The sequence below is a fragment of the Orycteropus afer genome, unplaced genomic scaffold, assembly GCF_000298275.1.
Source record: "Orycteropus afer afer isolate SDZICR_OR568_19922 unplaced genomic scaffold, OryAfe1.0 scaffold00001, whole genome shotgun sequence".
Taxonomy (NCBI): domain Eukaryota; kingdom Metazoa; phylum Chordata; class Mammalia; order Tubulidentata; family Orycteropodidae; genus Orycteropus; species Orycteropus afer.
In genome coordinates this window covers 37,580,602-37,606,017 of record NW_006921588.1, presented here as the reverse complement: position 1 = coordinate 37,606,017, position 25,416 = coordinate 37,580,602, and the positions used below count along the sequence as shown (strand labels likewise).

The following is a 25,416-nucleotide window of genomic DNA, read 5'->3' as shown; positions in this document are numbered from 1 at the left end:
ATTTTCCAGATATTCAGATCAGGGAATCATTCAAGAGTTACATATTTAATGTGTTCCACTCTATAGTATGATTTGCAAGGAGAAAATATCTAAAGATGATTCCTATTCTCAGGTGTTAACATCCTAATTAGAGAGATACAAACCAATATATATAATGAAACAGAGACCAATTTAACACAAGAGAAAAAAAAGAGATCAGATAGAATTTAGAATTGGAAGGAGCTTTAGTTATCTGCAAGGAGATCTCATGGCTCAGTGGTTAAGGCATTTGACTGCAAACCAAAAGGTTAGCAGTTTGACCCCACAAGCTGCTGTGGGAAAAAAAATGAAGCAATCTGCTTCTCTAAAGATTTACAGCATTGGATACTCTATGGGCAGTTCTACTCCATCCTATATGTTTCCTATGTGTTGGAATTGACTTGATGGCCATGGGTTTGGTTTGTTTTTTAGTTCCGTATCTTTCTCCCATAGAGTAACCTGCTGCAAAGAATTCCTGAAAGGTGCTTGTTCTGTCTTGGCTTGGTGTGGGGTTTGAAATTGGACAGGATTTGTATAAAGAAGAGCAGAATTAGTGTGAAAATAGAACACAGAGGTAAGACCAAAAATAGTACCATTAGAGAACAATGAGGAGATAGTCTAAATAGGGTGTTTGCTCTGTGCAAAAGAACAGTTAGGCGAGAGCTGGGAATGGTAGGAAAGGTCCGATGATAGGGACTGCAAAGAAGCCACTTCTTGAAGCTGCATTACTTTATGTGATTAACATTCTCCATAGACCAGAACTGCCATACTCTGCTAACAATTTAATGGTGATACTAATAACTTAAAACCATTTATGGTTTCACAATTTGCAATGCCCTTTCAAGTGTTATCTTATATGAAATCAATTTTTTATAGCAATCTCTAAGACACAATTGTGATGGTGGAATACCAGTTCATGAGGCAGGCTAATGAGGGATATTTACCATATTTTTTTTGCAAATAATGTGTGTTATGTGTCTTTGCAAACTGTGCAACCCTCTCTTGTGTTATGTAAACTATGTATGTTATATGTACAGGTAGGTGTATTATTTATGTGGGCATTTTATATGTGAAAAATATAGTTTTGGGATAGGCAGCCTTTATAAATAGATAAGGCTTTGATTATGTTACACCATTTTATGTGTGTGCATATGTGCATGTTTGCATGTGTATATGTATAAAGGAGAGAAAGAAAGGAAGTGAATGGGTTAGGTATAAATGAATTTCCTCTGTTAATATTTGCTATCATGGCAGAGATCTAGAGTCTGTCTTTCTGTCATGGCAACTGGGAAGGAAACTCAAGCTTCAAGTACTAAAAACATAAATTGTGCAGGTGAAGTGACTCAGATTGTCCACAAGCAGCTCACCGAAAAAACTACAGGAGAATGCATCATCTTATATTGCCAATTTAGAGATCAAATCTGAGCTTCATGTTCAGGGCTGAAGCAAAAATAAAACCATTTCCTGCATCTAACAATAGTTCGCAGATTTTTGAATTTTGAAATATTTAACAATTCTCTATCAAGTATTAATTTGTTCAATCTAATTCTCTCTTACATTCAAGGTGGAGAACAGTCTGTGGATTACAATTTGTGAGCAAGGAGAAGTGGTAATTACAAGGGACATAAACAGTGCTGAACATTTCCTAATCCCATTTCTCCTTTGTGTAGTTTCTTATCCCCAGCAGTGGCATAAGGTAATCATTGCCTTGCCTCTAGAAGTCTGCCAATGAGTTAGTGTATCTAAAACTCTGTAGATTTTTTTTTTCACTTTGCACATTAGATCCATTCACATAGTACACTGTGTAAACACCTTCTAGGATTAGATCCTGAGACTAAGTCCTTTTCAGTGTGATTCCTGAAAGAACCACTGTGAAGCAGGATAATGTTTTACTGCTAACTGGCACAGTGGATTTTTAGCTGATTGTATAAGGAATTGCTTACGAACTATGCTGTTCAGTTTTACACAAAAAGACTGAATTTTCTTTCAGCGTACCATTCTCCATAAATCCAGTAGACCATATAATGGAACTTAATTTGGAATTGACTTTATTTATGAAATATATAAAACTATACTATATACAAGGAACTCTGGTAGCATAGCGCATAAGGCACTTGATTGCTAACCAGAAGGTTGGAGGTTCAAACCCACCAGCCACTCCTCAGAAGGAAGGTTGGGCTATCTACTTCTGTAGTGTTACTGCCTCGGAAGCCCAAGGAGGAGTTGCTGAGTCTGGTCTGACTCGATGGCACATAACAACAACAACAACAACAACACTTTGTTGTTGTTGTTTGCCGTCGAGTCAGCCCCGACTCATAGCGACCCCTCCTTGGGTTTCCGAGGCAGTATCACTACAGAAGTAGGATTGCCCAACCTTCCTTCCGAGGAGTGGCTGGTGGGTTTGAACCGCCAGCCTTCTGGTGAGCAGTCAAGTGCCTTAGGCACTATGCTACCAGAGCTCCCAACACTATATACATGTATATCATTTATTTTTTAAATTTTAATGTATTATATACATGTAAATAATATATGTATATTAATATCTTATATAAAAACAAATATTTTCTATAAATACATAAATATAATATTTTTTATCTGTTAAAAGTGTAACTTCAATTTTGGTTTCCAATGGAAAATAAGTTATTTTAATTTTTAAAACAACAAAATTGCTTAGAATATGTTCTGTGATGCCTTAAATTACTTGTTGTTTTATAAAACACCTCAGCAAAAAAAAAAAATTTATAAAATATTTTTTAAACCTTGGTACTTAAGTTCTTTGTAAGAATGCTTTGAAAGGAAAACAATGTAGTTCAGCTGTACTACCGGCTGGCATTCACTTTGATGTATAGATATCTAGAGTTATATGAATATTTGTGCTCATGCTATTATAAACTAAACACCGAACAAGATTTATAATTCCAGTTTGTGAAAAATTACCTTGTAAACATCTAACAAAAATTTATCTTTCAACTCTGATATTTCGTAATTGAAAACAAATTTTTTTTAAAAAAAACTATTGTGACTTAGGGGTAAGCTTACAGAGCAAATTCATTTTCCATGCAGCAGTTCATACACATTTTGTTTCATGACATTGACTGCAGTCCCCACAATGTAACAGCTCTCTTCCCACTTCCTCCCTGTAGTTATGTCTTCCCTGTGCCCTTCTTTCCTATGCATTCCTGGACCCTGAGCTATCTTCCTGTGACAAATGCCTGTCTGATCGCCCATGATTGATCGTTCAAAGCAGTATATCTACCTGGTGTAAATGTTCACCATATATGCCTGCCTATTGTTTGGCTAGAAGTCATGGGAGTAAGTTCACTTTTAGACCTGAAGGCTAACTAGGGGCCATTGTCTTGGGGGTTTCACCAGGCTCTATCAGACTAGCTGAAAACAAAAATTTTATAAGCTATATTACTTGTCATGCATTTGGGAATGTGAAGAATTGAATTACTTACAAATATTCCTACAATAAATGGAGTAGAGAGATCACTTGAGAAGGAATTAAGCTTACCTCTCTAGTCACAAAGCATTCAATCGGGTATGTCAAAATGACAGTGACTCCATAACAAAACCTTCCAAATGTTACCAGGTTATCATTTCTGCAATAATTTTCAAATAAGTCTCCTAGAGAATAATACAAAAGAGGTTTATGTAACAGATTTTGGATATTTGATATAAATATCCAATAAATGAGATACTTGGAATTTATTACATGTGAAGCAATATTTCATTTCATTTAACTAAGAGAATAGATCACATGGTCTAAAGGTAAGTTTTTTTTTTTAAATTCAATACTATAAAGTTATTCACTAACATTAAAACCAGTACACGCTCCACTTCAAGATGAATTCATCACTAATTGTTTTTTGCTTTTTCGTACTGTTTGTTTTTGCTAGGTTTGTTACAAATTTATGTCAACTTCTGAAAAATATTTTATCCATTGTCTTCTCACACCAGAGTTAACTCCCTAAACTCTTTTGATTGGCTTTGTAAACTTGCTTCTGGTCTTTGTTTCTGGTGACTCCATTATTTAAAAAAAAAAAAAAGAAAAAAAGTCTATGAAGATAAACAAATTTCCTTTTGAAATGCTATTCTTAGATCAAGGACAATCCTGAAAGGAAGAGTAGACCAGTACATCTGGGGAGCTGAATTTCCTGCATATCATACTATAGGGTTTAACCACAAACTCAGGGCCACAGATAGCAATTCCAAACGTACAGTATCTTTCATGGCATCTAATGAACTCAATTGTAAATGCATAGATTTAAAACTGTGAAAATATGGCTATTTTCTAGACTGAACATTATATTTAATTACTTCTAAGCTAAATGATGTTTGGGCAATCTACTTCCGTAATGATACTGCCTCGGAAACCCAAGGAGGGGTCGCTATGAGTCGGGTCTGACTTCACAGCACATAACAACAACAACAACAACAAATGAGGTGTGAAACAAAACGTTAACATACTTGGCAGCTAACCAAAAGGCTGGAGGTTTGACTTCACCCAGAAGTGCCTGAGAAGAAAGGCCTGGTGACCTGCTTCTGAGAAATCAGTCACTGGAAACCTATGGAGTACAGTTTTCTATGATACACATGGGACTGCCATGAGTTGGAGCTGACCAGATGGCAACTGGTAAGGAGGGCACAGAAGTAATGTCAAGAAAAAATGTTTCCCAATGTTAAGACAAAGGACATTTGATCATAACATCTTAAACTTTAGAATGTTGGTCACATTTGTTCAATTAAACCAAACAGAAAATTGGATCAAAGTCACATACTACTAAAACCAAACCAAACGCACTGCTGTTGACTCAGATCCGACTCATAGTGACCCCTCCTTGGGTTTCCGAGGTGGTATCACTACAGAAGTAGATTGCCCAATGTTCCAAGGAGTGGCTGGTGGGTTTGAACAGCCAACCTTCTGGTTAGCAGTTAAATGCCTTAGATATGCCACCAGAGCTCCTCACATACTACAACTCTATTTAAAAAGAAGACAAAACAACAATGTCTCTGTACTTTTCTTCATCACAAAGCTAGCTACTACTGTAAATGACCTACCTGGCCCTTCCCAAGACTTACTTTCAGTGACTCTGTTCCCCTTCTCCTATCAAATAGTTCCCCTTCTCCTATCAACTAGAGTAAATATACATAACTTTCCAATGTCCCTTTTGGGCAGAGGGAGATTGAAAAACAACCACAAGTAGGATAGATCTGCTTAAAGGTTGGTTGAAAAGATTCCAGCACTCTGAGAAAAAAGGACTGAAGCTCCCTGTTCACTAATCTCTCCACCAAGAAATGGGCCCTGCACATTTTCAAAAGTCACTGGGAATGTTAAGAAGTATGTAGAGATCTCCCTGCTTCGCAAGCTGAAATTATTGACTGAAAGGGGGAAGAAAAGAAGCGTGCAGCTTAAGCAAACAAGACTAGATTTGCCTAAGGTGAAATGGCCTGAAGTATGAATGTCAGCTTATTCTAGCCTGAGTCAAAACTTATTTTAAGGACAAACAAGTAACCCTGCCAGTTTTGTTAAATATGTATTTCTGAGTAATTATGACTCATAAAACCACCAGGAGGTGTAAATAAGAAAAAAGGTTTATATCTTACAGAGAAGATATTAAAAATCACGGTTCTGTACAGACTGAAGCCCATATATCATTCATTTTGGCAAAGTACGTTATACATAGCAAGAATTTCTTGCTCACCTTGTTGCACTCTAGTGGCATGTACATGAGTTATAATTCTGACTGCATTGTTCTATATTTGAAACCATCTTTCTTCATTTTCTGCTAATAATCATAATCCAATATATCCTCTACTTTAAACAATGCAGCTATCCTCTCAAGAACACCTCAGTGTTACCAAAAAACAAAGCTGAGAGGAGAAGGAGGCTAAGACAGTATTTAATGAGTCATGGTTGCACACAATGGGGGAGGGAGCAAGACAGAGTGGAAAGAAAATTGGACTGGAAGTCAGACTTGTTTTCTAGCTTCTCACTGGCCAGCTTGAGTGAGCTATTTCATCTCTTTGTGTTTTAAGCACGGGTAAAACTAGTTATTCCACTTACTTTCAAAGGGTTGTTTGAAGGTCAAATGAGATAATAGACTTGCAAAATCTGTGAAACAGATGAATCACAGCATTTAGCAGGCTATCAGAATTTCCTAACTATTACACTGTATAGATGATTAAATATAAGGGTAAAAGGAGTTAGAAGAGATGATTTCTCAATCTTTGAGCCTGATTAAATAGAAAAGAGACTTAATGTTTGGTGCAAGCAAGGTCGTGGGGAGTAAGGAACTGGTTTTGTGGGAAAGATGTTTTCTGTTCAAGGCACCAGACTGAACATAGTTAAAAAAAAAAAAAAAAAAAGTCTGGAATATATTTAAAACAATCGAAGTCTCCAGAGAATTTGTGGAAAGAAAAGCAGGCAACTTGCTTGAGCTAGTTAGAGGGGCTTGTGTGTGTGTGTGTGTGTGTGTGTGTAGGGGGGGAATACAGGTGGAATCACTTGGAGAGATTAAAAAAAATGTTGAGAGAGAAAGAATAACCGTAATGATATTCCTCTAAAAGAGCAAAGAAAGGATGTTCAGTACTGTTAAGTAATTCAAAAGTCTAAGATGATCAGAACCAAGAAGGAGCTTTGAAGACTGAGAGGCCATTAGTAACTTTGAAAGTGAAATTGAAGTGGGATAGTAGAGAGAGAAGCCAGATGCATGTGCTTGGAAGTGCAAGTGTGGGAGGATGGGAAGAGAGAGTATAAATTTATGTTTAGCAGTTAAAGGAGAAAATTAGGAAATAGATACAGCAGAGAAGCAGGAGGGTAGAAGAGAGGATGGGTAAAAGAGATCATGATACTTTGATGTACAACACTGGGTATAATTGTACCAACAATTGGTAGCACCAATCCACATGAACACTAAATGATATGATAAGATTGAATCTCTCATTTTACCTTGTGTGAAGCCGGTAAATGTCAGGTATCCACAGGTAGCAAATAGCATACTGATCAATACAGAAACCAAAACGGACACATGGATGATACGGGACCACTTAGCTACTGTGGGTTCTTCCAAAGACCCATAAACTAAGAAGCAATTATGGTGGCAAATAAATGCTACAATACCAAAAAAAAAAAAAAAAGCATGATTAAAGCAAGCATCAGAATTTTCTTTTTTCAGTTCTGAAAATTAGTTCAGAGATGTATGCTCCTTTGGCATGTCAATGAACTAAAAAAGTTCAAACACACTTATCTACTAAATATGTCAGAAAAAAAATTTTGTGACAGCTCCATAAATGAGAAAATGTATTCACATCAGACTTATGTGGTCTTTTCATGTCACTGTTGATATAAACTAGCCCTATCCAACTTTCTCTGTTTTTTTTTTTTTTTCTAATGGCCTTTCCCATCTTAAGAGAAGCCCATGGCTTCCTTTGCAATGTTGGATATAACAGAATAGTAGCTTTAAACATCTGGTCAATTAGTAACACTTTGTGTGCAAGGTTTTGAAGAAATCCATAACACTTGCTAGACTTGGAAGTGAAGAAATTAGATGTGTGTAATGAGTTTCCTGCATGAGGAGAGATATGTCCAAATTGAATGAAATTTTAGTGATGAGTGAGAAAAGTCTGAGCCTAATTTTATGTTGGCGCAAACTAGATCATCTGCTATGCATAGGAAGTCTAAACGGACATCTGCTAGGCAGACACAAACAACACTTTTCCACGTTACACATGTCTTCATGTTGAAAGGGGCTTTTGAAACCATGTACTCACCAAATGACATGACACCAACAGCCTGAATGGCATTGGATTTTGCAAATACCCAGGCATCTTCTGTTTTGGGTCTAGAAAAGAAATCAGGTAATTGAATGAAATGATTAAACAAATGCAAACCTAAGCGTATCAGAGAACAAAAATATTGTCACAGATTTAAATTGAGCTGTGACAATGGGCTCAAGCATGGCCATGATTGTGAGGAGGGTGCAGGACTGGGCAGTGTTTCATTGGTTGTACATAGGGTTGCTATGAGTTGGAACTGACTCAATGACACCTAACAACAACACTTTCAAGCTAAAAATCAAGAAGAATCAAATATTAATTTTATTTAAACAAATTTCTCAAGAACATAAATATTATCTCTTCATCACAAAACCAAAAAACCAAACTCACTGTCATCAAGTCATATGTGACTCAGTGACCCCTCCTTGGGTTTCTGAGGCAGTATCACTACGGATAGTAGACTGCCCAATCTTCCTTTCAAGGAGTGGCTGGTGGGTTTGAACCACCAGCCTTCTGGTTAGCAGTCAAATGCCTTAGGCACTACACTACCAGAGCTCCCAAAGAATAGAAATTTATTTTCTTATAGTTCAGGAGACGTCTTGTTGTTGTTGTTGTGTGCCATCGAGTTGGCCCCGACTCATAGCGACCCCTCCTCGGGTTGCCGAGGCAGTATCACTACTGAAGTAGATTGCCCAACCTTCCTTCCTAAGAGTGGCTGGTGGGTTTGAACCACCAGCCTTCTGGTTAGCAGTCAAGTGCCTTAGGCACTATGAATTCAGGGTGTGGTTCAAGGAGATCCTTCCTTGTCCATTTCAGCTTCTGCTGTTGTTAACTGCCATCAGTCAAGCCCCACTCATGCCAACCCCACGTGGGCAGAGTAGAACTACTCTATAGGGTTTTCAAGGCTGTACCTTTCAGAAGCAGATTGCTAGACTTAGCTTCCAAGGTTCCTCTGGGTGAGTTTGAACCACCAATCTTTTGGGAAGTAGTCAAGCACTTAATCATCTGTGCCACCCAGGGATGACCTTCTCTTCATCCCAGTCCTTGGAAATACATATCAAATACTTGGAAAGACTATTTTTACATATGTAAAGTATCCATTGACTATTTAATTTTATATATTTGTTCACTTATTTACAGATCAAGTTAATAACAAGTATTTATTATGCAATTACCAGTCGAGATACTTATTTGGAGATACAGAGACTGATAACCTGATGTTCTTCTCTAATATTGTCCTTTTTTTCCTTCTAATTCATTCTTCTAGACTCACCTTACCCAAGGGAAAATTCATAGTCAGCATTACAGTCAGTAAGTATTATTATCACCATTTAACACACAAGGAAAGACAAGCTCTGGGTGGCAAAGTAACTTGTCAAGTGTCCACAGATAATAAATGAAGAACTTGAGATGTGTCTCCTTGGTCTGTCCATCTCAATATCTCTTCCATACTGAACTGCCAGTGGCCTCAAATTCTTACCTGTGGTTATATTACTCAAAGAAGTTTTGGAAGTAGGTGCACTTTAAATAGCCTGAAGTGGTCTTTGTACTAAAGGAATTAAAATATTTGCTAGCTGATAGATTGACAGGGATTAGTCTCCCTGACTAACTCATCCTTGAGTAATGGTGAAGAATACAGGCTCCAAAGATCAGACAGCCTGATTTGTTCTTCTGGACCCTTCCACTTAATAGCTGTATGATTATAGACAAGTTATTTAACCTCTTTGTGCTCCGGTTTCTACATACATAAAATGGGAATAACGATAAAACCAAAACCACACCTATTACCCATCAAGTCAATTCTGACTCATAGAGATCCTGCATGGCAATGTAGAACTGCCCCAGTTGGGTTCCTAAGGCTATTATCTTTTTGAAAACAGACTGCCACATCTTTCTCCCACAAAGTATCTGGTGGGTTCGAACTACCAACCTTTTGGTTAGCAGCTGAGCACTTAACCACTGTGCCACCAAGGCTTGGCAGTAACAATAATACTACCTCATTCATTGAGTTATTGAATGGATCTTACAAGATAAAATATGTAAAACTTGGAAGAGAGTTTCACACTTTTTAAATGTGACATAGTGGATAAGACATTTGGCTGCTAACCAGAAAGTCAATAGTTCAAACCCACCAGCAGCTCTGCAGAAGGAAGATAGGGCAATCTCCTTTCTCAAAAGTTTACAGCCTTGGAAACCCAATGGGGGTTGCCTGACTTGGAATTGACTGGATGATGGTGGATGGAGTGGCAGTGAAGCATTATTATTAAGTAGCTCTGATGGTGTGGTTAAGGCATTTGGTTGCTAACCAAAAGGTTAGTGGTTCAAACCCACCAGCTTCTCCGTGAGAGAAAGATAAGGCAGTCTATTTCTGTAAAAATTGGAAACCCTATGGGAGTAGCTATGAATCAAAATCAACTTGATGACAGTGAGTCTGATTTTTTTGGCTTGAGTATTATTATCATTATGTATTAATATTGTTATTATTATCTGCTGTCATTTAAGAAAAGTAGTAAGAAATCTAAAAGTATGGCCAATTTCTCTGAAACGGGCAAGTTTGATTGAGATCTAAAAGAATGCACAAATATGCTGACAGAGCAAGGGTCCTAGAAAGCATGAAGACACTAGGTATTTAAATTAAAAAGAGGAAATCTAAAGATTAAAACCTGCCTATTTCATAGTTTTGTTACTTATTCTCTACTTAAAAAAGACCCAAATTAGTACTGTTTGTTTTGTCAAAGTTTGGGATTTTTATATATTATATCATTTTTCTTTCCATACATAGAACCTTACAGAGGTTACCTTGCAAGGGAGGTTAACAAGGCTTGTTTCAAATCTCACAGCTTTTTGAGTGGGAGCTGCTGCCACCTGCTGCCTCTATCACTCTTATTGCAGACATTATTAAAAGAGTAATCTACCTGTCAAAAGTCAGTGCTAATATGGAAAACAGGAGCTCGGGTAGCATAGTGCCTAAGGCACTTGACTGCTAACCAGAAGGCGGTTGGTTCAAACCTACCAGCCACTCCTCGGAAGGAAGGTTGGGCAATCTATTTCAGTAGTGATACTGCCTCGGAAACCCAAGGAGGAGTCACTATGAGTCGGTCCAACTCGATGGCACATAACAACAAGTGGTAGCATAGTGCCTAAGGCACTTGACTGCTAACCAGAAGGCTGGCAGTTCAAACCCACCAGGCACTCCTCGGATGGAAGGTTGGGCAATCTACTTCCGTAGTGATACCGCCTTGGAAACCCAAGGGGTAGCTATGAGTTCGTCTGACTCAACGGCACATAACAACAACAACCACAAAGTGGAAAACATATTATTTTTCACAACCCTTAAAAAAAAAATGATTTAGATCAGGTAGCACTAACAGTTGTGTAAACCTGAAGATTGTCTAATTTTCAGATATTTTAAAAAAATAAACATATTTATTATTATTATTTTATACTGTCTTTCTTTTTACCCAAATTAATACATGACTACTATACTGCCTCGGAAACCCAAGGAGGGGTCGCTATGAGTCGGGGCCGACTCGACGGCACATAACAACAACAACAACAACTATCTAGTTGGAAGCTCTGGTGGTGTAGTGCCTAAGGCATTTGACTGCTAACCAGAAAGCTGGCGGTTCAAACCCACTAGCCACCCTTGGAAAGAGGTTTGGGCAATCTACTTTTGTAGTGATATCGCCTTGGAAACCCAAGGAGGGGTGGCTACGAGTCAGATCCGACTCTTTGGCAGTGAGTTTGGTTTTTTACTATCTGGTTATGGATATTCCCTCAGATATGTTTTATATGCTTTTGCTGTTACGATTTCTGCACATAAAAAATACTGGTTTATTCTATTTTATTTTTCCCTCAGTAGAGCTTGTGATGGTGTCGTGCTTTTCAAATCTTAGATAAGTAACAAAAATGTAGGATTTCCATTTTTCTCCTACCTCTTAAGTTTTCTTTCTTTTTTTTTTTGGTACATTTGGTTCTTTAAGTTTTTGTACAAGATAAAATGGACTGTGAAACAGTACCTAGGCATACTTTTGGATTTTTTGTGTTCATCTTAATGGTAATTGTATAAGATGGAAAGTGCCAAAAATGATGTTACAGATAGAAAAATATATGTGTCTAAATCTAGAGAAAGATTGATAGATGGCTGTCTAATCATTTATAAAATAGTTTGGATCGAGTTTCAGAAATAACAATTCTAGAAACAACCAGTTCCACTGAAGAAAAGGAGAAAATTCTGGTATATTTCATGAGATTGCTGTAATATTGATACCCAGTCTGGATAAGCAAGTGAATGCTAAATTACAAAGTAAAATATTATTAAATTTAATCAAGTTCTGCATAAGAACAAAGTCATGACTAAGAAGGATGCTCAAATAAATTCCAGGATAGTTTAATAACAGAAAAATGTATTAATGTAATTTACTACATGGATATGTTAATGGAGGAAAAGGCTTATAACCACTTCAAAATATGTAGAAAAAAATGTACAAATTCAATATTTGGATAAACATGCTAAGCAGGCTAGTAATAAAATCAAACTTTCTTAATCTAGTAAAGACTATCTACCAAAACTTACAGCAAATAACATATTTAAAAGTGAAAGTTTAGAAGCATCACAATTAAATTCTTGAATATAATACCAGAATTCCTAACTAATCAATAAAATAAGAAGAGGTAATAAAAGGTGTAAGCTTTGGGAAGGGAGAAATAAATTATTTGTATACAATATAATTGTGACACAGAAAATGTAAGAGAATCATTGGAATTAATGAATATTCAGCAAATTTATTGAATACAAACTTAAACAAAAATCAACCACTGATATATATAAATAACAATCAATTACAAATATTTTTAAGTGGTAGTAACAACAAAAACACTGAATATTTCAAAAGATATGCATAATCTTAATGGATAAAGTTGTATAATCTTTTTGCAAGACAAATAATTGAGAGATAAACTGAATCTAATATATAATTAGACTCAATATCATGTAGATGTTACTCTTCTCAAATTAATATTTAAATTCAAAGAATAAATATGATATTGAGATAGAAAAGAATTTCTTTAAAAAATTCATGAAACAAAAACCATAAAGTACACTATTGAAAAATCTGATCAAATCAATGGAAGTTAAATATAATACTCCTGTAAAATAAAATACTCCATAGACAAAATTAAAAACTGAGAGATGAGATTTATTTTACCTATGGCCAAGAAAAGATTACTATTCACCATATATTAAACATTCCTATGAGTCCATAAGACAAGTCAATGAAGAATGAACAACTGATAGAAAAGGAAATGAGAATGATCAATAAATAAGCAAAAGGTCAATCACCCTCCTTAATAATTAGGGATATTAAAATAAAATCCACAAAAGGAATATTTCACACCTAATACAACAATACCAATGTTGATAACTTTGAAAGATATGTATATTTTGCTAATATACTAATCTCTGGTAGCATAGTGGCTAAGGCACTTGACTGCTAACCAGAAGGCTGGCGGTTCAAACCCACCAGCCACTCCTCGGAAGGAAGGTTGGGCAATCCTACTTCCGTAGTGATACTGCCTCGGAAACCCAAGGAGGGGTCGCTATGAGTCAGGGCTGACTCGACGGCACATAACAACAACAACAACAACTAATCAATACTATATGTTTTCAATGCATAAATGGATATTAAAAGTATAAAAGACTGAATAAGAATGATTCAAAACAAGAATAGTTACTTCTGGGAAAAGAAATGAATATAACCTAGTAATAATAGTAATCTCTGGGGAAAAAGAAATGAATCAACTTTTAAATATGATAGTCTATTGCTAATAACATTTGACTGAGAACCAGAAGTCTGGCCGTTCAAACCCACCGACAACTCCTTGGAAGGAAGACTGGGCAATCTACTTCCATAGTGATACCTCCTCAGAAACCCAAGGAGGGATTACTGTGAGTCAGATAAAGATATGAGAGGGACTGCCTTGTAGCAGTTTGCAATCTTAACATAGCAAATCCTTTTATTCCCTCCTTTTTGACAAATACTTTTTAAAAAGATCACTTCTCTTAACCTAAAAATCTAGATGAATATTTAGTTATATACTTGTAAGATTTTTTTTTTTTGAGGGGGGAGGGGTGTTGATGTGGGGAAGGTTATGAGTAGTTAAATTCATTTTACAAAATTGTCTCTGGTTGGATTCTTGGATTCAAGAATTTCATTCTGTTTTGAAAGACAAGCCCCTCCATATCCTTACAACAGCTAAGCAGTAATAAGGCAAAGCAGCAGGAAGCAGGTCCTACCAAATATATTTCGTCTTCACAGATTTATGAAAACAGGCTTCAGAGTGATTGCTCCTCATCCTCAGAACTTAGACTTCTGGATCAAGAGGATCAAATAACACCACAGCTCTCTATGGCATCTGTCCAAACTCTTTTCTGCTAAATACAGGCACGTTCCAACCATACAATCTCAGCAGAGCCTGCATTTTCTTATGAGAGCCTCACATATTAACCTCTTCAACTAGACACATGTGAGAGTTAAGTGCCTCTGGTTGGCGTACAAACAAAGGCATCGTTTTTCCTGTCACACCACAAGCCATTAATGACATAGACCTGCCCACTTCCTCCAGCTCTGGCATGAGATGACAGCTCTCTGCTGCTTCATAGCTTCCAGCTCACTTTTATTCTAATTTTGTTTATAGACAATTGTGGTTTACATGAATATATAAAATGATTCAGGAAAATTCTTAGAAATCTCTTGAAACATCAGAACTGATCTATTATTTTTAAATAAAGAAATATAAAAAGCTGATCTTGAGTTAAAATTTAAATGAAACTTTATTCTGATTTTACCAAAATAATTTTTTAATATGAATCACAAAAAGCTAGCATAGGTTGACATTATAAACATCACAAGTATTTTTCCTTTTTGGAATATACCAACCACTTTTGATTCTTGTTCTGTTCACCTACTTTCTTTCTTTCTTTTTTTTTTTTTAAAAACTATTGGTTCCTGTTCCTCTGCCAGCTCTAAAAATCGGTGTTAACTGTGTTAACCTTTGTGGATTGGGACTGAAAGACAGAGAATGAGTTGGGTGGGAAGGATTTTACTCTTTTAATAAAATGAAAGATTGTTAGAAATTGTTAGAATAAAGATTTTGTTGTTGTTTTTCTCTATAGTGCTTTTCACAAAGAAAACTAAACTATAATGTGGTTATATTAAAATAAATATAATTTAAGATGTGAGCACCAGGTAGTTATTTTCTATTAGATTTCTACTTGAGTTGTGACTCTTTTCACCTTGTGTCCTGTCCTTGCATAATCTTGTCCACACCAGATTGTCCTTTGATTCTACACTTGCATTTCCAAAACTCTGGGTGATGTTTCCTCCTTATTCCTCCCACCCTCCCTCCAAAGGTTAATCAAAATCAAGAAATCAAAATAATAGACATTTGTTATTTATTTATTTTTAACCAGATTTGCTTCTTTTCTTATCTTGTCACTAACTTAAAAAAAAAATGTTGAGGCCTTTCCTCTATATTTCCATAGCAGTCTGCTCAAAATTTTATTAATGATTCTATTGGGATTTTTTTTAAAATGTGACTATTACTCACTGCTGTGGAGTGGATCCTGACTCATAGTGAGCCCCCGGGGGTTTCTGAGATGGTATCTCTATGGAAGTCTGCAGAAAGAGATCTTGTTGGATACATCTTTGCAACCCCAGAACCTAGGAAAGTGACTGACTCCAGTAGGCATCTAATAAATGCTTGTTGACTGTGTCTTTGATTTTCTCCCTGTGGTGGTAAATTCTGGATTTCTACCAATCTGTTTGTCCAAGCTGGAAATTTTGGAGGTGTTACCCTAGCTAATTCCTGCTACCTCATTCCCTTGATGAGTCACTAAGTCCTACTGATTTTATCACCTTAAAATTGATTGAATTTTCCCAGCTCCTTATTTCCACCAGCCTCTGGTAGCATAGTGCCTAAGGCATTTGACTGCTCACCAGAAGGCTGGTGGTTCAAACCCACCAGCCACTCCTCGGAAGGAAAGGTTGGGCAATCTTACTTCCGTAGTGATACTGCCTTGGAAACCCAAGGAGGGGTCGCTATGAGTCAGGGCCGACTTAACGGCAAACAACAACAACAACAGTCCTTATTCAGTTCTAGTGGCCTTCTGCCTGGATACTCACTAAAGCCTTCTTCCAAGTCTTTGTACATACCTTACCTTTATATCCTCACCTGTACAGCAAGAGAATTCCAATTAGTAGAGATTTGATCTCCTTCTTAAGAACTTTCCATGCCTCATCAACTAAAGAATAAATCCACGTTTCTTAGCATTGTGTAAAGCTTTCCTATCATCTTGGTCTCTGCCAACCTCTTTAGACTCATCTTCATTCACACTCTAGCCAAACTTTCAGCTCAACATCACCAAAACTCCAGTCACTTCCTAAGCATAGAAGTCATATAGGTGATGGTGATGGGGGTGAGTGGAGTCAGTGGGTGAGGAGAGGGCCATTTTCAGCCGCTTTTCAAAAAAGACAATATGGAGACATGACAGATGTTTAAATTCTGATAAAATCAAATCAGAGAAACAATATGAATGCAAGATACAGTTTTTAAGAAAATTATCAAGGAAGACACTTTACTTTTATATATCAGCTTCTTCAACCAACGGCAAAGTACCCTTCTCCTTCAAACCTTCCCTAATCTTAGAACCTTGAACTACTTTTGCCATTATATATATATATATCACCTCTCACATCTCTAGGTCTCACACACTTCTGCTGTCAAATAGCTTCCAGCTACCCCTTTTTAAACCCAAGAATGCCTACATACTTTTCAAGCAGCAGATCATATATTATCTTTATCTTATGCTGAAACATTACCACCCTGTGCAGTTTAGGCTAAGAGTCCTTCCTCTGTTTCCACAGCACCTTGCCTAACATCCTATTAAACATTATATTCAGATCTTTAGTATGTATATTCCCCTCTGAGGTCAGGGAATGTGCTTTCTTCATCTTGGTACCCATAGTATCTAGATGAGTGACAGGCATCAGTAGGCACTTAGTAAATGTTTATTGACTGCAAAAACAAATCATTTTGTTTTTGATTTTTGGTTGTGGATCTGTAATAGTGACCCATCTGGCTTATAACAAAATAACAGATAGGTGAGAAACCTTATTAAGGCTTCCACTGATAAAAATAATTGGGGATCAGTGGAATGTGTACTTATTATTGAGCAGCTTAGGAAGTTCCTACAGTTCCATTAACACTGGTTTGGTTACTTCTGTGCTACTCTAACAGAAAATACCACAAATGGGATGGCTTTAACAGGGATTTAAACAGGGATTTATTCTTTTACAATTTTGGAGGCTAGAAGTCTGAGTTCAAAGTACCAGGCTCTAGGAGCTGGGTGAAAGCCCCTCAACCTTGGGCTTCAGCTCTGCCTCTTGTTCTCAGCCCACTGAAGCTAGAGGTATCTCTTCACTCAAGCAGCTGCTGGCTGCTGAGGTTAACAAACCCAACATCATCAGCAAGTGAAAAGGCATAGTCCTGATATTACCAAACAACATGGCAGGCCACTAATTCAAGTCCAGAAAAAGTCTCAAGATCGGCAGGGCATGGCAGGCTGCTGAACAATGACTTGGCTACATGCAGGGTTCAAGTGTGCCAAAAGGCTAGAGAACTTCCTTAAAGCTGCTTCTTCAATACTGGAAGCAGACGACATCCCTAAAGCAGCTACTCAGCTGCTCCAGTAGATTCCACCATGGAACTGCTTGCCAGTCTCACCATGGGGAATAACTACATCCCGCTGCCCAGCCACTCAACCAGGCCCAGCCAAGTAGACACACAACCTTAACTACCACAATTCCACCCCTTGTCAACTTGGCACCTGTACAGATCTTCATTGGTGACTGGACTAAGTAATCTTCCCTGAGAATAAGTTGTTTTGCAGATGTTTTTTCTAGTTACGTAGGTTCAAGTCAAATAACATTTCTATGATGCTTTATGTAGGAAATGTAGCCCAGTAGGACAGAACCTAATAATAATTAATAATAGTAATAATAATTAAAAAAAAATTCACTCCCATTGAGTCGAATCCAACTCATAGCGACCCTATTTGGGTTTCCAAAATGGTAAATCTTTACAGAAGTAGATTGGCTATTCTTCCTTCCACAGAGTGGTTGGAGGGTTTGACCATCAACCTTCTAGTTAGCAGTCAAATGCTTTAGGCACTACACCACCAGAGATCCTTCCAAAGAAAAACTAAACTTGCTGCTGGCAAGTCACATCCAACTCATAGCAACCCCTCCTTGGGTTTCTGAGGTGGTATCACTATGGAAGTAGATTGCCCAATCTTCCTTCTGAGGAGTGGCTGGTGGGTTTGAACTGTCAGCCTTCTGGTTAGCAGTCATATGCCTTAGACACTGCACCTCAAGCTCTCCCTAATTTAATGAATAGCATGACTTACACAAAACAAAAACTGTGTTGATCCCTGCTCACTTCCCATAGTGAAAATGCCTTAGACACTACTCCACCAGAGCACCTCTTTAGAGCCTAAGAATAGATGGAGTCAAATGATATTTTAGAAAATGAGTCTGCAAATTTTGCTGGCATAGAAGTGGCCTTGAGAAAATTTATCATAGACAGTAAACATTTTGCATGAAATTTTTACTATTTCAAGATAATTTTTATTGTCTCCAAAATCTTGATCAGTTAATCTCCAAGGTGAATTGATTAAAACCAGAAGGCACATCAATTCATCCATTTATTCAATAGATCATTCAACAATTTTTTGTTTGTTTTGCTGAATTCAATGAAAGCAAATGTAGGCCCTGTTCTCATACAGCTTATAATATGGTAGGAAACACAATGCATATATAAATATATGAAAATATATAAAAGAAAAATAAAGGTAATTTAATGAATAAAACAAAAAACCAAACTCAGTGTCATCAAGTCAATTCCAACTCATAGCAAACCCCGCTGGGTTTCTGAGGTGGTAAATCTTTATGCAAGTACCTTGCCCCATCTTCCTTCTGCAGAGTGACTTGTGGGTTTGAACTGCCAACCTCCTGGTTAGCAGTCAAATGCCTTAGACACTGCACCTCAAGCTCTCCCTAATTTAATGAATAGCATGACTTAAACAAAACAAAAACTGTGTTGATCCCTGCTCACTTTCCATAGTGAAAATTCCAAATTTAACCCATCAAACATTTTCAAGTATATTCAAGTTCTGAAGCTACCCCTGTTTAACACACTCCTGGATAATGATCCAAACTCTGCAAAAATAGAGATTACTGAGCAGGAACACTCAAATTTCCTCCAATGGTCCTCAGAATGTATTTATATTTTACTTTTTGTATTCCTACCCCTATTGTTTTAAGAGGACAAAGTATCCCAACTTCTTTCCAAGAATCACCACTCTGACCATATCCTAACTTCTCACCTTTAAGACCTCCTGGGAGATTTTTTATTCCATCTTTTGGCTTGGTCTATAATATGCTCAATATCTTCCACAGCAGAGGTATTTTCTAGAGCTCTTATTCTCTCAAATCACTGTTTTACCATGCTATTTTCCACTTACTGATGCTCTTCTCCAATGAGATTTGTGAAAGTCCCTTCTCTATCATTCACTTACTTCTTAACTCATTATACCTTACCTTCCACCCATGCCATTTGATTGAAACTCCTTTAGATTATCAGTGACCTCCTGTCACCAGAGACAGACATCTGTTGTTTTCACTATGCAATGACCAGTTTTCCTTCTCCTGACATCGATGCCTTGTTTCCTCTGGGATTATCTCCTAACCCATTTTTCCATCCATGTGTCTTAGTTGGGTTGACTATACAATTTGCTCCAAGTGTGAGCATGTCACCCAAATAAACACACACAACTTGACATAGGCCATAATCATTTGGGGGTTGTCATGGGTCCTCACTGGTGCCATTCAGAGTAATACTGGGAATGAGACTGGAGGAACCCTAAAAAGCAAAGTTCTTTGTCTTCTGATGGGACTTGGACCTGAATGAATATAGGCAAGGGCTGCTGTATCCATCCTGCCACCATGAGAGGAAAGTCTTTCAGAAGCTATAGTTAAAACAGGAAACAGTGTTGAGATGAATAAAAGAGAAACTATGTCACTAATTGAGTTCTTAAGTCCAACCATACCTAATGACAGAACTAAGCTTGAACTTTTCAGTTATGTGAGTGAATAAATTATCTTTTGTTTAAGTCAGTTTGGATTTTGGGGTGGTTGGTATTTGCAACAAAAAAATTGAATACTTTAGACTTGATCAAATAATTTGCTGGTTACTATTTGACAGAATTGATCCTTTCCTTCCTCAAGTATGCACTCATCCTTCAGCTTTACCCATTTTTCTGATCCTTTCGTGAATCCCTTCTGGTTCCTCTTTAAGGAACTCTGGTGGTATAATGGTTAAAGCATTTGGCTGCTAACCAAAAGGTCAGTGGCTCCAATCCACTCTCTGCTCCATGGGAGAAAGATGAGGCGATATACTTCTGTGAAGATTTACATCCTTGGAAACCCTATAGGGCAGTTCTACTCTGTCCTACGGGGTGGCTATGCATTGGAATTGACTCAGTGGCAGTGGATTTTGTTTGTGTGTGTGGTTCCTCTCTATGTTTAGCATAAAATTATAGAATTTAAAGGTTGGAGGGATAAGGGATAAAGAAACTATGTGTTGAGATCCTTGAGGAAGACACATTTTTATGTATAAACATCATTTGGAAGTGTAGACACATTTTGGAATTGAATTTCGGACACCACACTATTGACTAAAATGCTATAAAAACAGATGTCAGATGAAGGGGAAATAGTTGTAAATTTGGACTGCAGTGCTATAATTTCCATTCTGAATGTAAAGTATTGAATATTAATGAGGCACAAAATGAAGGTTTTCACAGTGAAAATACATCAGATTCTAGAGGGAAAACACATGAAAAAATGACGAAAGCTGTGTTATTGCATTTTTATACTTGCATTCTTTCTGCAAAACAATTAAATTGCTTTACCACCTCAGTTTTTAGAAAGCAAAAGGTTAGAAAATACAATAAAACTGAACATTATTTCCAAAAAGAACTGAAAGTTACTGGGCTGTGAGATATTTGAAATCATATCAAAAAGCAGAATTTATGGTGCTATGCGTTATGGAAAAGGAAATTGAATCATGTGCTTTATTTTTAAAACACAACCAATAAAAGGTGTTTCCATAGTAACAAGGTCGATACCAGTAGCCATTACAGACCTTCCTCTTTTCTGATAGTGGGTTTAAAGATCTTTTCAAATACCACTTTAAAAGCTCTATGAAAAAGTATAGCTTTGCTGATCATTCATCTGAACCAAAATGAGGAAAAACATACACGGAGTATTGAATTTCTCATGTTTTATGGATTATAAGCATTCATGGCTGTCAGATTTTCAGAAAGAAGCCTGCCTGACTAGCTACCATGCCAACCCATGATCATGGGATTTGATTAGTGTGATAGTGAATCTGAACAAACAGAAGTTGTTTGCAGTAGTATTCAAACAGAAATAAAAGGTGGCACAGTATTAAAAAAAAAAAAAAAAGGTCTTTCTTTTAACATCTAAATATTGAAAGACTTATGTAAATAATCCCTGTTATTAGAAAAATTTCAAAGACTCAGAGAAAATATATATATACTAGAGGAAAGTCAAACAGAAATAGGCCACATTTTGTTTGCAACAGAAATAAAGGGCTCTTTGGCCATAAAATCAATTCATTTAATCCTACCAGGAGGTGATCTCCCCTTCCTCTTTCCTTTGTATCAAGATATGCTGCCTTCTATGATAGTCATTTATATAGCCTTATTTTTTCCATTAAGCCCCTTGATAGCAGTGATATTTTATTTCTCTTGTATCATGATTATGTCTCACATAGCATTTTGTATATAAAAGATATGGTAAAAGAAAAATGGAGAAGGAATCATGGAAAATGTCATACAACTGTGACCAAAATATCTTCTAGTTTAATACTACAACAATGAGAAATTTTAAAATGTGTACTTATGATATTAATCTCTTAAACCAAGATGTTCTTGATCCTTGTGTACACTAAGGCCAGAGCTGGCCCCTAGACCAATGCTGGCAGAATCTTTGCAGGTGGGGCCTCTGGCATCAGTAGCTTTTTTTAAAAGGTACCCAGGTGATTCCAGTGCTAACCCAGCATAGAAAACTATTGCTCTCAGTGCCTTTAGTTATTCTATCAGGGCACAGCTCATGAATAACTTATTTACCTTGCTCATTCAACTATGTTCTTTTCTCTCCCCCCTCAAAATCACCTTATTGTACTATATGCATGAAATTCATAAGACCTTTTATTAAAACTAATGAATCATTCCAAAGAATCACTTTCTTTAAGAAAAAGTTTCAATGAAAATAGTTTGGTCTTGCACAGTTAAAATTATAACTAAATATTACTATTCTTTTCAATGTATCTATTAGCTCTTTGCTGTTGTGAATTCAGCTTTTCAAAACCTGAGCTATACAGTACCAATATAATAGATACTAAGTAAAATTAAGTACATGCTTCTATGCTTTTATGATGAACTTTCCTGGGCCTGTAATGTTTTTTACTTCCTTATCTATCTGGAAAAATTTTTATTCATCTTTGAAAGCACCCAGATCATATTTGTCTTCCTCCAGGAAGCCCTTCCTGACTTGGGCAGACTATGAAGCACAGGATTCTTTGCTGCTGTTCTGACCCTCATTCACACTTCTACTTTTTGTTATTGTTGTTGTTTTAATTACATCCTCTCTGCATACTTGATTGTGAACTGCTTGCAGCTTTGGGTAAGCGAGAACTGATTTAGCTCATTTTTCCATCAGGGCATAGTACAATAGCTGCAAACAATAGGCACTCAATAAAGTAATTGCTAAATGAAGGAATATATGTTCACATCAAAGTGAACCAGGTGCAATACAAAAATTCTATGAACGAGGATTAAGTTATTCGAAGATATAATTAATATAAACACTACAAATACTTAACTTTTCTCTTATTTCAAATTTACTTCCAAATGACCATCTATATCCCTTGCACGGTGCTAGACATTATTTCTTCAATTAATTTCATCTTTTCTTATTTAGAGAAAATATTTAAGGTGTCATGAAAATTCTATCATGTATTATTTATTTATTCAATAAATATTTATTGCACACACATTGTGTGAATCCAATTCTGTTTTTTGAGTCATTCCAATATGTTTCTTCAGTCCTTTTCTAGTTAGTCTATTTTATAATCAAACCATAAAAACTCTATGGTTTTGGTGAGCACATTTTTGAATTTTATGGATAACTGACATTTTTTAAACTTGGCATACAAAGTTGTCAACATTTTATTTGGCCAAATAATAGCATTATAAACAAGCAAATACTGCTATTGGCTATCACCACCAGTTTACAAATGAAAAAGTATTAACAGAAAATAATGAAAGAATATAATCTTAGAAGGATATTCAAGTATACTAAAAATACAGTGAAAGATTATACATTTAGTTTAATGGAGAAAAATGCCACAATATTCTTTATTGTCATTTGACCCGAGACTGGTAAAACTTTATTATGAACATGCCCCTCTCTGGGGTAGATACAGAAATTCCAGCCCTCTACCACTATTTCTTAATATTCAAAATATTATTCTAATTCTCAGGCCTAGTCATTAAAATACTAAATAAACTTGGCTTAATCCCATCAACCATACAAAGTCCAACTAAAAAATTCAGGTCTTTTTAACTATAATTATTTTATCACATTTTGCCAAGTACTAAAGAAAAATAATTAATCTGGTACAATAATTACTTTGTATTTCTGCATTTATAATATGTTGTATAAATTCCTATGTGAAGGCATGGAAGATCAACAAATGCAACAGTATAACTTACATGTGTGGGCCCAATGAAACCACCCTTGCCATTACAATTCCAAGAATTAGAGTTGTTAAAACTGTAGAAATAAGGGATACCTGCAAAAGAAAATGTAAAGATACTGTCAGTTAAAAATAAAGAGTATTTTCGTTAAAATATTAGGTCTTTCCTTATTTCCTTGATATAAATTTATTCATAGATTTTACTACCCAATACATTAGTAATTTATTCTTACAGATTTGTGTTGATAATCTCAGGCATGTAACCTCAAATCAAATCATAGCCTTAGTTCTCTCCTTCTCCCCCCAAAAAGGAGAACAACTACTATAATTTTGCAACTTGAATTTCAGTTTTTAGAAGCTTTCTGCTTGGAATACACAATTGGTAATTGCAGTTTATGAAAGTGATTTTAGTTTTGAAAGTAAAAGTAAAATTACAATTTCTTCTCTCTTCAGGACCTGTGTAAGTGTTGACTTGTGCTTTTTCTATAATCGCGTATTTTTCTGTATGCATCTCATCCCCTGTCTTCCAACACAACACAAACATACACACACACATTTGTTTTTGTTGTTCTTTCTGCTTCTCCTCTGTTTTCTAGCTCTCTGTCAGACTGTTTTCTAAATGGTTTTGCCCTTTGGTCTATGTTTCTAGGTCTGCTTGGCCATTTACTCTCTCTTGTGTCACTGTTTCAACTGGTTAAAATATAACTGGTGTCTGTATATATGCATCTGTAAATCTTTACGGAAGGTGACTGAAACTCTATGGGGCAGTTCTACTTTGTCCTCAAAGGATTGCTATGAGTGAGAATGGACTCAATGGCAGTGGGTGTGGGTGTTTTTGTGTGCACTTATTACTAATTGGAGGTTTCTGTTTATGTTCTTAATTTTTGTTTTTGTAATGGATAAACACATTTCTTTCTCTGCTAAGAAAAAATTCTTATAAAATTTCTTTTATTTTACATGATTCTCATTAACTTTATATTTTGGGTTTTTGGTCTTTAACTTGCACAAAGCCACCAGGGAGAAACTGCTGGAGGGGGACTGAAACTCAAGCAGCCTACCTCCAGATCTTGGCTCTTAACCATTGTCCTTCGCTCATTAAGATTTATTAAAATACTTCAATCTGACATCTTTAATGAACATTTAGAAAAAATGTCCAGGTATTAACAATATGATAGAAAATCAGTAGCTTTTTTCCATGAATGCCTTGACATCAGTCATCAGAAGATAACATTTATGTCTATATTCAATACGTGAAACAGATGAGTTAAGCAATTAGATATTTCGCAGTGTGGTGAAGTAAATTAATTAGTATGATTTTCTACCCATAAGTCATTGTAAACTCAGTGGTGGAATGAGCAACTGAGGAGCTCCTGACTGTAAATGTTATCCACCTGGGTTATTTCTGTTGGGCGTGGCACAATGCAATATTCTGGGAGGCTCACTCTCAGGTGCTTAGAATTCTGATGTTAAGATTGGTTGGTTTGGCCACTCTGCCAAGCTCATAAGGAGGCCTCCTAGAGGCAAAACTCTCTCTGACTCTGGGTGAGAAGGACGTACTGCTGAGAAGAAATGTGCTGTTGAAAGAGTTTGAAAGCTGTTGAAAGAGAAGAAACACACTGCTGGGAAAGAGATGCAAGAGACAGACATTGCTGAGAGAGACACTAAGGAACACACACTGCTGGGAGAGAGACTGTGAGAGACTGTTGGGTGAGAGAC

The 25,416-nt window shown here is 36.5% G+C and overlaps 1 protein-coding gene across 1 annotated transcript in view; it reads right to left on the bottom strand.

The window, feature by feature from the left end:
- SLC38A11 (solute carrier family 38 member 11) overlaps nucleotides 1-25,416 on the bottom strand; it is a 72,330-nt gene that overhangs the window by 13,482 nt on the left and 33,432 nt on the right. Inside the window, exons 7-10 of the mRNA XM_007948592.2 lie at nucleotides 23,717-23,796; nucleotides 7,792-7,862; nucleotides 6,971-7,132; nucleotides 3,533-3,645 (exon numbers count right to left, since the gene is read on the bottom strand). Of these exons, the coding sequence (XP_007946783.1) occupies nucleotides 3,533-3,645; nucleotides 6,971-7,132; nucleotides 7,792-7,862; nucleotides 23,717-23,796 (426 nt within the window). The remainder of the gene's footprint in view (nucleotides 1-3,532; nucleotides 3,646-6,970; nucleotides 7,133-7,791; nucleotides 7,863-23,716; nucleotides 23,797-25,416) is intronic.